The sequence below is a fragment of the Hyperoodon ampullatus genome, assembly GCF_949752795.1.
Source record: "Hyperoodon ampullatus genome assembly, chromosome: 18".
Lineage (NCBI taxonomy): Eukaryota > Metazoa > Chordata > Mammalia > Artiodactyla > Ziphiidae > Hyperoodon > Hyperoodon ampullatus.
Genome location: NC_136931.1, coordinates 11,719,337 through 11,735,046, shown reverse-complemented (window position 1 = coordinate 11,735,046; position 15,710 = coordinate 11,719,337). Strand labels below are relative to the sequence as shown.

Below are 15,710 nucleotides of genomic sequence, written 5' to 3'. Positions count from 1 at the left end.
AACTTTTGGTAGATTTCTTTGCAAAAGCAGAAGCCATTCCCTTGGTTGGAAGATACAGTTGAGGCTAACTTTTTAACAGGCAAGACCACCTGCAAAATCTGAGTCAGTTAAGAATTTTTCTAACCGGAAACATCCCAAACATAATTGTCTTATCAGGATTTCAATGAAGTAAGAGGCATTTATCTACAATTCCCCCACCTGTCCTGTTCTAACCCTTACATGTTGTTGGCATTTCAGGAGTCAGATAATAGGAAAGATCAATGTTTTTGTTCCCTGGCTTTATGAACACAGTTGTCAGTGCAGCTCTCTGATACTATGTACTGCTTATAAGCAACTTAATATAGCTGTTAACTTCATCTGGACTCAACTCTGAGAAGATGGATGCAAAGTCCCATAGTTCCCTTTCTCTCCAGATTCTAGTTCCGACCCATTGACTTTCCTGAAACAAGGGAGTTGATGGTCTAGCACAGCCAAGTGGGGTGCCTGGGGGCTGCCAGTGAGACAGTGTTGTGAGACTCCCTGCTTCTGGTTGGAAGAGAGTCTGGGGACCAGCCTAGAAGAGTCTTAAGGGAGACCCTGAATTGTGTGGATCCTGGAAAATGCTTGGCTTGCAGAGACCCCTGGACCCCGTGGGGACAGGGCAGCATTGAAAACTCAGTGCTTCTGTGTTCCCTCTTTGCCGAGGAGAGAATGACCTGAAATGTGAGGATTTCCTGAATCCTGAAATTTGGACCATGTCCTCTCTATCCTGAGGTCGGGTGGGCATTTGGATGGTAGCTTCACTGACAAGGACAGCTGCTATGCTGTCTACCTTCTCTGGGCGTCAGCCACCTAAGGAAGGCAGTGACAGAGAATCAACTAGCAGATGAGAAAAACAACCCTATATATAACCCTTGATTCAACAGCAATCAAGTGAGAGAGAAACCAAAACAACCAGAATTAAGCTATTCAAGGAGACAGACCCCATCCTGAATGAAATTGAGTAAGAGCACTGTAAGGAAATTCTAGCAAAGCAGCAAAAAGACCTAGAGGAACTAAAAGTATGATTTTTCCAGACTAAAAAAGAATGATCTTTGTGGATACTTGAAATCATCCCCTGGAAGAGCAAGTGAGTGAAGCACTTGACCCACACAAAAACAAGTCCTAAAAGATAGAAATCAGGAGGGAGATTCAAAGCAGTTAAAGAGTATGCAGAGGAGACCCAACGTGAATACTCGGCGTCCAGGAGGGTAAAAAGGATGAAAGGGAAACAATAGTTGCTTGCACAGCATATGAAATTTTCCAAGCTAAAGAAAAACCTGTGTCTGCAGATTAAAAGGGGCCACCGTGGTCTATGCGTAATAGATGAGAGAAGATAAACAGCAGGGACAATCTGATAAAAATTCCTAAATCACAGGGAATCTTAGAAAGTTTAAGAAAGAAATGATAGAGCCAGAAGATGCTGGAGTAATATCTACAGACGATTAAGAGAATAGGGCTGTTCAGAGTCATCCTTAAAATAGACACACAAAAAATCACCTAATCCATCAAGATAAATTTCTGTTCCAGATATATTCCATCACATTTTCTAATTTATTTCTTCACAGCATTATCAGTCTTCAGAATTTTCATCCATTCCTGTTTCATGTCTATTGTCTGTCTCCCCTACTAGAATGTAAGATGCTCAAACAGCAGGGAATGTGTTGCCTGTATATTTAGCTCTTAAAACAAATATTAATTGACAGACTAGTTTAAGTTTTAGATTTTAAAACTTTTTTCTACAATATTTTATAATAGGTAAATATTTTCAGTTTAAAAGTGTAGGGTTTTTAAAAGTTGCCTCATATCAGATTTTTACAAGAGAAGTGAATTTTTATCTATTTACTTTTTTTGTTGTTGTTCAAAATGTAAGATTTTTTTTAAGGTCTATAGAAATTTTATTCAAGATTTTAACCTTGTAGAAGAAATATGAAAAGCATTGTTCTGATTATGTTGCTATTAAAGTATATTCCTTTTTATTTCTTGTTAAAGTAAAAAAAAATAAAATAAACCAAAGAACTCCAAAGCAAGAATGCTGTCTTTTTCTAAAAATATGTATATTTGAATGTATCTCCATCCATTCAAATGAGTGGCTGCTGTGTGGTGGGACTAAGTTAGTTCTTTGGTTTATACACGTTGATGAAGCGCCTCCTATGTAACCGTGTGGTGCTGGGTGTTGAGGGTTCCCTGTGGGCTCACGGAGCAGCAGAGCGATAGCCTCTCAGGGCTCTTTGTGCTACGAGGCAGGACAGCCTAGTGGTAAGGATATAGGCTCCAGAGCTAGGATACCTGGGTCTGAATACCATATCCCCCAGCACAACAGGAAAGTGATGTAATCTGTCGAATTTTCAGATTTTTTAGAGTGTGATATTCATGATGCTAAACATCTATAATCAGTATTTTTATTAAAAAGGTATAAAACGTGCATGAAAATGGGTCAGAAGGAAGTGTTCTTCAAAAACCCTGATGTAACAAGACAGGCTCAATCAGAACGGAGCTGCCCCGAGTCCTTTCAAGAATAGATCTCAAGCCAAAAAAAAAAAAAAAAAATGCACCACAGAAGATATAAGTGGAGTGAAGGAAAGAATGTGTCAATTATAAACAAAAGAAGCTTATGATTTTGGAGTCCAACAGGGCTGGAGTCCAGTGCACAATGCCAACAGCTGAGTTAACCTCAGGCAAATCATGAAAATTCTGAACCTAAAGGGTCTTGTCTGTGTGACTAAAATAGGATACTCGTGGCTACTGTAAGGTTTAAACACAAGCGTGCAAATCCCTTAGAATAGTGCCTACCATATAATAAGCATTCAATAAATACAATATTTATTATATTTGTTTTTGAAGAGACCAAAATGCAAATGTTGGTGTCCCGGTATGTGCAGCACAGGGGAAAGTAGTCTTGCTGCTTTATGATCATATAGGATGGGTGGATGCATCGTAGTCTGATAACATTTGAATGTTAAAAGTCTACAATTAATTCCCCTTGTTTAGATTTCATGCTTGCCAAGCGTGAAATATCTTCTTCACTGTAAAATTATGAATTAATATTTTGACACTCAAACCAATCTCTGTCCCACAATAGTTCCACATTAACTAAATGCTCATTAAAATGGAGGGGGGTTATCTATGTATAGGGGGCACACACATCTCAGTCTGAGTGATAGGTGGACAGTGAAACGGGGAGAAAAGTCAGTGAGGTATGAAAGTTTTCACTGCTGTACGTGAAGAATTAAGAGTCTCTAAAAGCTTTTGAGATACAACCTCTAACATGATAACATCTTGCAGGAACCCTGATCAGTTCGTTATCTGACCCATTCTTGTAGAGACTTTAATTATTTCCAGAGAGCTCTCAGTATATTTAATTAGCCATACTTAAAAACTTGTCTTTATTAACCTGGGATATCTCACCAGTAGTTGTGGAAAGATTTAATGGATCTCTTGTAATAAAGACAAAAGCAAAAGGAATTTAACAGCTGAGTATGTATTGCTGTTGCATTGTCAAGACTTGGAATATTCCATTGTGGCATTGCCCGTTTGCACCTTCACTGTCATCAATCCTGTGGTGTTTCTTTGGCTTCACAGAACACAGTGACGTGGACCAGGAGACGGCACTGGCAGGTGCACAGGGCTTCCTGGGCTGTCTCTCTGCTGTGCAGGTCAGCCACGTGGTCCCGCTGAAGGCCGCTCTGCACCGCAGCCGCCCAGCCCCCATCACCATCTCAGGACATGTGACGGAGTCCAGCTGTGTGGCCCAGGCTGGCACTGATGCCACATCAAGGGAGAGGACACACTCCTTTGCAGGTGGCCTATGGCTCTTCCTTTACCCAGTCCCAAACACAGCTTGTCCACTGGATATTAAAATCTTTTAATGCTGGGACTCTATGTTCTCGAGATGGTTTATTGAAATTGGTTTTGTTTAATTTTCAGTCCTTTCCCATTTCTCTCCTAGATTCTCAATTCTTTATTCCTGTGGACCATTGCATGTGGGCATTGCTTAAGGTTAAAATTGCAGACATCCCACATTGACCTCTATAATTCTGTTCTGGTTTAAAAAGTTTATGAATTTTTAAACATTTCTTCTTTTTACTCACTGATATCCCCCTCTTCCCCCTTTTCTGTCCTTTAACTGCAGATCATTCTGGAGCAAGAGATGACAGAGGACCCATCACTAACACAATCAAGAGTGACTCTGCAGTAATTGGAGGTAGTAGAAAGCATGAGCGAGCTCTTCCTATCATTGCTAAGGATGAGGTAGTTAGCCTAGAGAAGCTGTCTGTGGAGAATCTACACATGGCCCAAGAGTTAGGCAGTGAATCCTGAGGTCAGTGGGGTGCTTTATTATTTGTACTGGATTGTCTTATAGAGTCATCCTGAATTCCCAGCTTCCTTGGAGAGTTTCAGTGTAAATAATTGATAATTCACTGAAACGTCACACTCAAAGAATGGTTGTTAAACTATGTACTAATGAATATCATTTAGCTTGATAAGGCCATCTACATTCCCTAGGATGTTCTGACTGTATTTGAGGAAGTGTCATTTTTTGCCTTCTTGGACACATCACTGTTTCTGCAAGGGTTTATGTAAGAAGTAGGAAAAACCTGAGATTAACATTAGAAGCATATATTTAATGTTGCCTTAATGCTTAATAAAGGTGTATATTTCCATGGTTTAGATGCTCCTCTCAATGAATATTACATTTTTATTTGCATTTTATCAAATACAAAACTAATGGAATAAGGGTGGTTCATACTTACTTTATTATTATTTTTTTAATATATTTATTTTATTTATTTATTTTTGGCTGTTTTGGGTCTTCGTTGCTGCGCACGGGCTTTCTCTAGTGGTGGTGAGCGGGGGCTACTCTTTGTTGCGGTGCGTGGGCTTCTCATTGCGGTGGCTTCTCTTGTTGTGGAGCACGGGCTCTAGGCACACAGGCTTCAGCAGTTGTGGCACGAGGTCTCAGTAGATGTGGCTCACAGGCTCTAGAGCACAGGCTCAGCAGTTGTGGCGCACGGGCTTAGTTGCTCCACGGCACGTGGGATCTTCCCGGACCAGGGATCAAACCCATGTCCCCTGCATTGGCAGGTGGATTCTTAACCACTGCGCCACCAGGGAAGTCACAATACTTATTTTAAATTGCAAAATTAACACAAAAAAAATTTTTTTTTCTTTTTTTTTTCTTTTTTTATTAGTTTCTGCTTTATAACAAAGTGAATCAGTCATACATATACATCTGTTCCCACATCCCCTCCCTCATGCATCTCCCTCCCTCCCACCCGCCCCATCCCACCCCTCCAGGCGGTCACAAAGCACCGAGCTGATCTCCCTGTGCTCTGCGGCTGCTTCCCACTATCTATCTACCTTACGTTTGGTAGTGTATATATGTCCATGCCTCTCTTTCCCTTTGTCACAGCTTACCCTTCCCCTTCCCCATATCCTCAAGTCCATTCTCAAGTAGGTCTGTGTCTTTATTCCCGTTTTACCCCTAGGTTCTTCATGACATTTTTTTTTTTAATTCCATATATATGTGTTAGCATACGGTATTTGTCTTTCTCTTTCTGACTTACTTCACTCTGTATGACAGACTCTAGGTCTATCCACCTCATTACAAATAGCTCAGTTTCGTTTCTTTTTATGGCTGAGTAATATTCCATTGTATATATGTGCCACATCTTCTTTATCCATTCATCCGATGATGGACACTTAGGTTGTTTCCAGCTCTGGGCTATAACACAAAAAATTTTAAATATATCTTCCTGGCAGTAAAACAGCATATTCTCTGAGACATAATTTATTCAAAACCGTCCCCCTACATAAACCTTTTCCTTCCTGATTAATGGTCTTTAGAATGTTATTAATCAGATTATTGAAATGTTAAGTGGCTCACCTTTCCTCCATACTCTGCATATGATATGGACATAAAAAGTAAACAATTATTTTATTATCATTATATTGCCAGGTAACGTGATTAGTCGTATACTTGAGCAACTTACGTGGGCTTTATACCTGATTGATTTGGTTCTATTTTTTACACCCTTACTCATGTAGACATTGACTTCCTTTAAGAACTTAGAATTTTATTTATACAAAGAAGAGTACTGGTCAAATCTTTGTGAGAATATTAACATCCCCATTGCTTTTTCAGTTGCTTTACTTCTTATCAAATTAATGAGGTGTAAGTTAAAGATGCATAAAGTAGGTTCCTCATTTAGTCATATAACAAGTGAAAAACAAAAACTAAAACCCTGTTAGAAGAGTAGTTAATAACTGCGTGTCTAAAATAAATATATCAATATAATATTAATACAATCTATGGTAAAAACTCATTTGAAGTTACAGCATTTAAAATGTGCTCAACATTGCAAATTGTTGTGATTCCTAGTCAAACAAATTGTCTCAGTCTCATAATGGTGCTTTTTCTGTGCATTTAACTAGTATAGATATATAGTAAGGATATAGGGAGATAAATATACAGATTTGGATATAAATAGTTATTGTATAGTCAAGCTAATGTTACAGCAAGTATTTAATCTTTAGAATATTGTTTGTAAGTCATTGTGTGTTGGAATGGAACACACAAGGGAAACAACTAATAGGTGACCTGTGAAATTCTCACTTGACTCAAATGCACAGAGCAGAGCAAGAGTTACGGAAGATTTGCTGCTCGGGGTCTCGCCAGGGTCCACAGATCCAGGAGTGTCTGCTTTTGATCATTGCAGACTGAGCTTCAGGAGCAGACCAGCTGGTCATGGCCATCTAAGCCCGGAAGGCCTCGCCTGGGGTCACGCGCAGTTTCTCGGCTAAATCACAGAATACCGTTCTGTAGCGTGTTGCTCCATCTGCTAGCGTTGTGGTAGAGTTCTTCACTTGTTGTCGCGTTACTCATAAATTGCACCCATTGTGTACCAATAATTAATCCATTTAAGTAGTTTCCAATTGGCTAATTCCCCCATGTTTTACATTTTAGGTAACTTTTTCTTCAATTACAAACAGTAAATAAATAAATAGTGTGAGTTGGGAAAATTGATTTAATAAGATATTTAAAACTGGTGACTCAGACACTGTAGAGGGTTTCTGGCCAGAATACACAGATATGAATGCTCAGATTTAGACAGAAAGCTACATAATTTCCTCATAAAAACACATTCACCCAGAGCTTCAGATGGCAGTGTCACAGAGTGCTGTAGATGGCCATATGTCATTTAGAGTATCCTTTTTCCTTTTTTTTTTTTTTTTTTTTTGTATAACAGGTTAGATCAAGGTTTTTCGTGGACATGACAAACCCTGACATAACACTTTCTCCAGTTAAAAGGGAAATCACATGCATGAAGCAAACCATTTCCAGAGTCCAACCATGATCTTGACTGTCTGGATGTCCTGCCTGGGCCTGCAGTAGCCTGCCCTCTGTATCTACTTCATCAGCTTTCCACACTGAAATTGTTCAGAATCTCTTTCTTTAAACTAGAGGTCTATAACCAGACAATAGAAATATTTATAGCAACTCAACTGATTACTTTTCTAAGATGAGAGGCAAAATATATAACATCAAATGGATATTCTGATTTAAATTATTCTTTATTAATATGACCAATTATGAAAAATCGTATCCATTAGTGAATTCTTCAGATTTCAAGTACAGTACAGAGTTTAGTTACCAGGTTTATGTTGGATCTATCAACAAGGAATTGCTGTCCCTCTCAGATAAGGCTGACCTCGCCAAAAATCGGCTTAGCCCCTGGCAATATTATGATTGGCTGTAGTGAATCTGCCCATCAGATCATGTGCTGTGGAATCCATTGTGACTGAATAGGACCTTCAAAGTTTTGGCTTCAGTTGGATTTGTTAGAGTTATTTATACTTAATTTAAACTAGGATGAAGAGTCCTTGTTTTACGATATGAGACTCCATCTGCATCACTGTTTTCATTGTACCTATTTTCATCTGAAAACACTATATTAGTACCTCCACTGCTTTTATCAGAAGAGTCTAAGTACAAGGGAACTCTCAAACTCATGGTGACAGACAACAGTTTTCCAAATTCTATTTTTCATTTGAAAACTTGGCTTTTATCATTGGCATCCTACATTGTCAGTTGTTTTTCTTTTCTTTTCTTTTTAATAAATTTTTAAATTTTTATTTATTTATTTTTGGCTGCATTGGGTCTTTGTTGCTGTGCGTGGGCTCACGAGCGGGGGCCAGTCCCCAGTGCAGTGCGGGGACCCCCTCATTGCGGTGCCACCCACCCCATGGAACATGGGCTCCAGGCATGTGGGCCTCAACAGCCGTGGCACACAGGCTCAGTAGCTGTGGCTTGCGGGCTCTGGAGCGCAGGCTCAGTAGTTGTGGTGCCTGGGCTTAGTTGCTCTGCGGCAGGTGGGATCTTCCCAAACCAGGGCTCAAGCCCATGTCCCCTGCATTGGCAGGCAGATTCTTAACCACTGCGCCCCCAGGGAAGCCCTGTTTTTCTTGAAGTGACAGATTTACTTCATTTTAAAGAAAATATCTGCCAGATAGCACAGTTAAAACAACCATAGTTTATCTGTCAGTCATCCTTTCAAGTAAAAACAGTGTTCTTTAAAGGAAAAAGCAGCTAGTTCAGTTCACAACTCAACTCAGATGTTCATGCTAGCATTCTTCCTGGAGACAACCATCATACTTCACGCTGCAGTAGAAGTACTTTACAAATACTTCCCATGTCATCACACAAAATGTTAGAAAGACTTACGGCCAAAGGTCACGATTTGGTAAAAGGCGTAATTTTTAGTGCTTCATCAAGGATATTCTTAAATGAATCTGGTAGTGCAATGCCTTCTTTCTACTTTATGAATTCAGTGACCACTTTTAAAATTTGGTGGCCTTGCCTTAATTCATGCTAAGGTACCAAGAAGTTTACCTAACCTTGTTTTGTCCTATCGGTGGATATTACAACACAGTGAAAAAGGCATCTTAGAGTTATTATGAATAGTTTTGACCCTGTGGACCCCTCACAGTGTCCCGGGAACCACCAGGGATTCATAGATCACACTTTGAAGAAGACTGACTTAACGTAATGCCAGGATTGGTAACCATTTGGCATAGCTAACAGTTGTGTTATTTAAATTTTTTATTTACAATCAGGTGTTTCAAAAAATCAATATTCCTCATATAGATATAATTACTCTATGTATTAGTATCAATATATTTCATTAGTCAAGATTATTCATATACATAACTTGTTCCTGATATTTAACAATATAACAAATTATTGATAATCAACTTCATTAAGGTGTTTACATTTAAGGGGATAAATTAGGAGATTGGGATCAACCTATACACACTACTATATATAAAATAGAGAAACAACAAGGACATACTGTTTACCCAGGGACCTATACTCAATATTTTGTAATAACCTATAAGGGAAAATAATCTGAAAAAAATAGATATGTATATGTATATGTATATATGTATAACTGAATCATTGTGCTGTACACCTTAAACTAACACAACATTGTAAATCAACTATACTTCAATTAAAAAATGTTTACAGAGACTTCCCTGGAGGTCCAGTGGTTAAGACTCCATGCTTCCCCTGCAGGGGGCATGGGTTATCCCTGGTCGGGGAACTAAGATCCCACATGCCGCATGGTGCAGCCAAAAAATAATAATGATAATAAAATAAATAATAAAAAATGTTTACATATTTAAGTATTAAAAACACATTTGATTATTTTATGATGTTACTATTACTCTATAATTTCAAAATAATTAAAACTTGTCTGGGTATTAATGTAAAGTGACCCCATGGTCTTAGAGACATGTAGGTAATACCTTGTGTTAGTAACATATTGTATATATAAATGCACTGAATAAATCCAAAATAATATGCATTCAGAGTAAATGAAGGTGAACCTACAAGACTGATAGAACTCAGAAGTAAACTGAACATATTTTGATACCACTTGATCCAGAAATACCTAAGGTTTTGATATTGATTTGATGCTTGATTTCAGTAGAAAATAATTTTATTATGACTTCTTAAACAGTGAAGTCTACAGTTTCTATCTGGACAACAATTCTGATTTTGTATTTCTTTTCTCTTCTCTCACTAGGTTTGATAGCTGTTGTGATCTTTATCTTGCTGTGCATCACTGCCATAGCTGTCCGCATTTATCAGCAGAAAAGGTTATACAGAAGAAATGAGGCAAAAAGGTCAGAGAATGTAGACAGTGCTGAGGCTGTTTTGAAAAGTGAGCTTAATATACAAAATGCAGTCAGTGAAAATCAGAAAGAGTACTTCTTCTGATTGGCAGCAGTGATTTACCTTATAATTACAGCAGTCTGATTTAATAGCCAGGGGCTCTCAAGGGACAAAAAAAAAGTGCTTACATTGAATGTACAGGCAATGGATTTGCAGCACTGCCATGTTGCCATGTCCAGACTCGAGACAGCTCCAGGAGGCCTCATCCAGTGACATACTTCCCACAGCGGTCATTCTATATAACAAGGCATTTTAGATATTGATATTAATTTCCAACTGTTCTGATATGATCTAAAACAGAAGTTTAACCCACTTGAGAGCTACAGGTTTTCAATGTGAAAAGTGTAGCACTGGCCTCTCAGCCATAAGTGATACTTAAGTTGTGTGAGAGGTAAAAGTCAAAATTGGACTATAATGACCTTGCTTTATTTGAGAACATATTCTGTGTTTGCTTTAGTGTCCCCATGGTGTTATTCATAGACCTGGAAATGCTTCTAAGATCCTGTTTGGCTGGTGTTTGCATCTTCAGTGGCCAAAAGTATATAAACCCCTTTGCCTTTCTCTGTATTGCATTCAATACAATTTATCAGTAGTGTCGAAATATGTTTTGTTGTCACTGGTTTGTTTGTATTGCTCTTTTTCTATTTGACTCTTAATGATTTTGAAAACTTTAGGTTTTGAGTGTCAGGCTCCAGCTCTGAACATGGAATTCATATGTAACAAGACGTACAAAGTGCATTGGTCATCAGTATGTGATGTCTTGCCTTTAACACTTTTCTGTTTAACTTGCTCTCATGGTTCGGTATCGGCAGTAGTTAAGACCCTGGGTAATGCCAGTTTCCCAAAGAGTGTGAAATGTTGACACGTAAACTTGTTGATATAAAAAACACAATTCTTAACACTTCAAAGAATTATTTTTATTTACAACTGTAATATCTCAAATGAAATATACTTCCAAGAATATTTTCCCCCAAACCTTATGTCAGTTTTCTTTATAGGTTTATATTTCTGTTTTCCTAAAGTTTATCACCCACTTTTCTTTGATCTCCCTTTACTGTATTCCATGGAGCATCTTCTTATGTATTAGAAAAAAGAGACAATTTGAAGTGTAGAGCTCCATTCTTCATTCTAAACTGTATCCCCTGCTTCAGGCATATATTTTGCTGTGCACTGACCTCCAGGACGTACTTTTTGAAATATAAGCTGCACCATGCCCCCTTTTTTGCAAATCCAGTAGAGTTATTCAAGAATGCTCCTCCTAAGGGGTGATGGCATATTATTACATGTCATATTCTAAGTCTGTCGTTCTAGTCACTTCTCATTTACGATGATGGGGTATATTTCTCAAAAAGAACCAAAAATCAATATAACTTACTAACTAGTTCATTTGATTAGGATATATATACATACCAGAAGTTCAAATAATTATCAATAACTTTATGAAACTTTCAATAATTACCTTTGAGGCCATGTAAACAAGATGCTTGCATGTAGCTATCTTTGAATTCCACAAGCCAACTGTATAGCAGAGGCACTTTGGAATTTACACTCACGCTTTCCAGGTGTCTGCCAAGGAAAAACTGGATTCCTTAGTTTGTTCACACCAGAACAATTTGGAAATATGTAAATTAAACATATTTTTCTTTATTTTCCCTCTTGACTCTCCTTACAAAACCTGCCTGTCTTTTCTCACAGCACTATATCCACTTTGATGTTTCTGTAAATGCCCGACTAAATCTCAAGGATATGAATTAACAGTAGTTTATGAAGGACCTATATGGATAAGTGGCATTTTTGTTGTTGTTGAAAGGCTTGTGGTAGCTATCAAAGGATTGAACATGAAAATGGTAGTTTTCATTTAATGCAAAGTGGAATACAAACACTGTAACAACTCTGAATCTTTCACAGGTGTTCTTGTTATTTAGTAGCAGCTTTAACCTGGTTGGGAGCTGGAATGTAAACAGGTTTATAGATGGTGAAGCCTCGCAATACTCTGTGGTCTGCCGGCTAGGAACTTCAACATTATAGCATCAAAACGCACTGATACATCATATGCCATGACTTTCATTCCCTGATTTGTAATCTGTTCCTTCTTTTTTCTTAATAAAATGCACTTTTGAAGTAAAATGCAGAATATATTTTGAGATGTTGTATAAAAGTTTAAAATGAGGGAATAATACTGGATTTTCTTTTCTCAAAACAGTAAAAAGATGCGTAGATGTATGCCTTCTTTACTGGTGTTTGTGGGTTTTTTTGAACCTTTTGGTACACCCCATGATTATTATGAATTATTAACAAAAGCTGCATTTATTGTTTTTCCTTTTAACTGGACTCAGAAATGAAAGAAAAAATAGAAAGATGTTTACTGATTGTAACAAGTAAAGGAAGTTAAAATAGATTTTAAGTTTTCCCAAAGAACAATGATTTGACTGTTAGCAGTTGTTTGCTGAAAGGTTATTTTATATTTAAATTGGGTGATATCCTTTTACTTCTGTCAAGAACTTGGCTCATCTATACAGTGAGCCCTGTATAGATGCACAGGATTATATGTAAGAATATAGCACACACTGCTGTAATATAAAAGTTTAAAAATTCTTTATTGGTGATTTCAAGTGAAAAAAATGAAAACAATGTGTAATTAACATTTCCCAAATCTCATTAAATCCAAATGTGCAATATGCAAATAAAGTGGAGTTAGGGTGGCATATGAAATGAGGGTCACGCATGGGAAATGACATCTTAATTTTGTAGAAACCATGTCTACTCTAGGAGATAGTTCCATTTTTTAAAATCCTTTCCCAAGGGGTGCTCTTTAAAGCAAATTTAATAAATTTTTCAGATGGTAAGTTAAAGACAGCAACCAGAAGGAGAAGCTTTATCTAGACAACCAACCAGACAGAAGTCAAGCGTTCAAATTACCTTTCATCAGATGGTATTGTCCTTCATCTGTAACAGAGCCTTGCGACAGAGTCCGTCGTGCAGCTGGCAATCGCTGATATATTAGTGTGAACAGCTCAGTTTTACAGATGAAAGGTCTGAGACGCATATCTGTGAGGTTATATTCCCAAGGGGACATGTAGTCGTATGTAATAAGCGACAAAGCTGTGACAGGAATTTCATTTTCACTCCACATTTTGCTGATCATTAGTGCCTTTAAGACCTGGAGTTCTGACAATTATTTAGTGGTGTAGAAAGGATCTTGGTATCCTTTTGGTTCAGAATGACCCATAGTTCTAGATCTTTTCCATATCCTTTTTAAATGAATAAACCGTTATGTGGTAGGTCGTTGCTGTTGACAGATTTTTCTTTAATAAAATATTTATTAGGCTTATGGTTCTTGACTCTAGGAAAGACCATTTTAATCGAAACACATACAGTCTTTGTGAAATACTCAATATGAGTTAGATCTGACTGAGTCATCAAATGTTTTCCTCATGATAGAAGATGACACATCTCATATTAAAGTGTGTAGTTGATTGTTTGACTTTCCAATCCATGTATCAACTAAATGACGAATTAACTAAATAATGCGATTTTACAGATGCATTCAGTAAGTCCTGCTTGTCTTCTTCTTTTCCAAAGTTGGGATGATGGAGAGTGATAACAGGGAAGAAAAAGTTTAGCAGCCGACTGTGTGTTAGGATTGTGTGCGAGTGAGCACATTCACGTGTATGAGAAAGAATACGACATGAGGAGCAAGGGAATATGAACATTTTGCATATAATGTGGTAAGAGACTTGGACTTTTGATGTATCAATAGCTTCCCTGGAGCCTGGCTTTGAAGATTTGCAAATGCAAATAAATGGGATGGAAAACAACCTGACCCACAATTATAATGGCTTCTCAGGTGAAATCATTTTTTTAATTCTTTTCCCTATTTATAATGTTATATTTAAATTTAAAAAATACATGCATATATTTTAAAATTTAAATAGTATTCAATACAAGAAATCTTACAAGGAAAAATAGCTCTCCATTGCCATATTCCCTGCCATATCACCTTCACCTCCTTTAGCTGTCTCTTTTTAGCTATCTCCATGTTTCTTAATTACATGCTGTAACAGGCTGGGTTCCCTGGGAAGCAAAGTCTTAAGACAGAGATTATTGTGAAGGAAATTTATTAGGGAATATTGTAGAGATCAACATCTGTTGGGGAGAATGGGGCAGATGGAGGAGTTGGTACAATCACAACAGAGACTCAGCCAACCCTGTTGATGTGGCCCATTAAAGATGTCCTGAACTGGGGTGAGAGGGCTGGGCATTTTTACTCCTGTATCATCCAGGCATTGGGTATTGACTGCTTGGTGACCAGGGCATGAACTTGGACAAACAGCTCTCTTCAGCTTAGGTAGTTCCTGAAGAGGAAGGATAGACCTCCTCAGCATCTGGGGGATCTGGGTGGCACAGTGTACCATCCTTGAGGGTCCACCCTGTGCTGCTCAGACCCACCTGCTTCCTGTGAGTTCTGGGAGCAGCTCCTTTAGGACTCTAGTGGGCCTCGTTGCCCTGGGGAAACTTACACCAGGAAAGAGGGTAGAACAGACCACAGACCCTGCCCCTGCAGGGGAGTCTCATTAAAATTTAAATAGCATGCAATATAAGAAATCTTACAAGGAAAAATAGCTCTCCATTGCCATATCCCCTGCCATATCACTTTCACCTCCTTTAGCTGTCTCTTTTTAGCTATCTTCATGTTTCTTAATTACATGCTGTAACAGGAGAATGAGCTGGGACTCATTCTCTCCCTCCTCTACAACCCATACCAGACTCCCATATCGCGAGCTGACAACTCTGCAAAGAGTTTGAACCCTTGTCTAGTATGACCTTTCCAGGCTGTAGCTGCTGTACTTTTGCATTTACCATTAAAATTGGTCAAAGGGGTATCTACATGCCAAACATATTCTTCCTGCCCCCGTAGCATAATGGCAGCTCTGTCTATTATTACCTATCAGGACAGTTCCCCCTGACATAACCTCCCACGTAACACTGCACTAGCTAAAGATCCACGTTACAGCAAAGGATGTGTGAGAGTGAGCATATACTGTGGGATATGCTGGTCCTTCCATATCACACCATCAGAAGGTCTTCGTAGACACTCAAAAGGTGGTGTTGGCTGATGCCTTGCAGGCAGTAAAGGCAACCCATACCTGAAATAAGTAATGATGCTAATCAAAAGTAATCTCTGTCCATTTCAGGGTAGAAAAGATCTGATGTAGTCAGCTGGCCGCAAAACTGGTGTCCTTGTAGAGGGGAATCTTTGTGGGGAATGAGCGCGGGTCTCTGCTGCTGCCCATTTGAATACTCAGGAGTGGTAGTCGTGACAACGGTCCTGATGGATGGGAGCTAATCTGCTTAGGATGCATTGCTTCCATTCCTACCTCCGTGGCTACTGTGCTCATACACCCATTGTACTAGCACTTCAGTGATCAGTGATTGAGTGGTTGATACCAAC

The 15,710-nt window shown here is 38.5% G+C and overlaps 1 protein-coding gene across 7 annotated transcripts in view; it reads left to right on the top strand.

Annotated features, from left to right (window-relative positions):
* CNTNAP4 (contactin associated protein family member 4) overlaps nt 1-10,303 on the top strand; it is a gene marked incomplete at both ends in the record, with an annotated part of 267,275 nt that extends 256,972 nt beyond the window's left edge. For 6 of the 7 annotated variants that reach the window (XM_079723325.1, XM_079723327.1, XM_079723328.1 and 3 more), the window contains 3 exons: nt 3,601-3,819; nt 4,151-4,222; nt 10,110-10,303. In XM_079723325.1, coding sequence (XP_079579451.1) covers nt 3,601-3,819; nt 4,151-4,222; nt 10,110-10,303 — 485 coding nt within the window. The remainder of the gene's footprint in view (nt 1-3,600; nt 3,820-4,150; nt 4,223-10,109) is intronic. The other variant, XM_079723326.1, reaches the window with a different exon arrangement.
* Nucleotides 10,304-15,710: the final 5,407 nt, after the last annotated feature.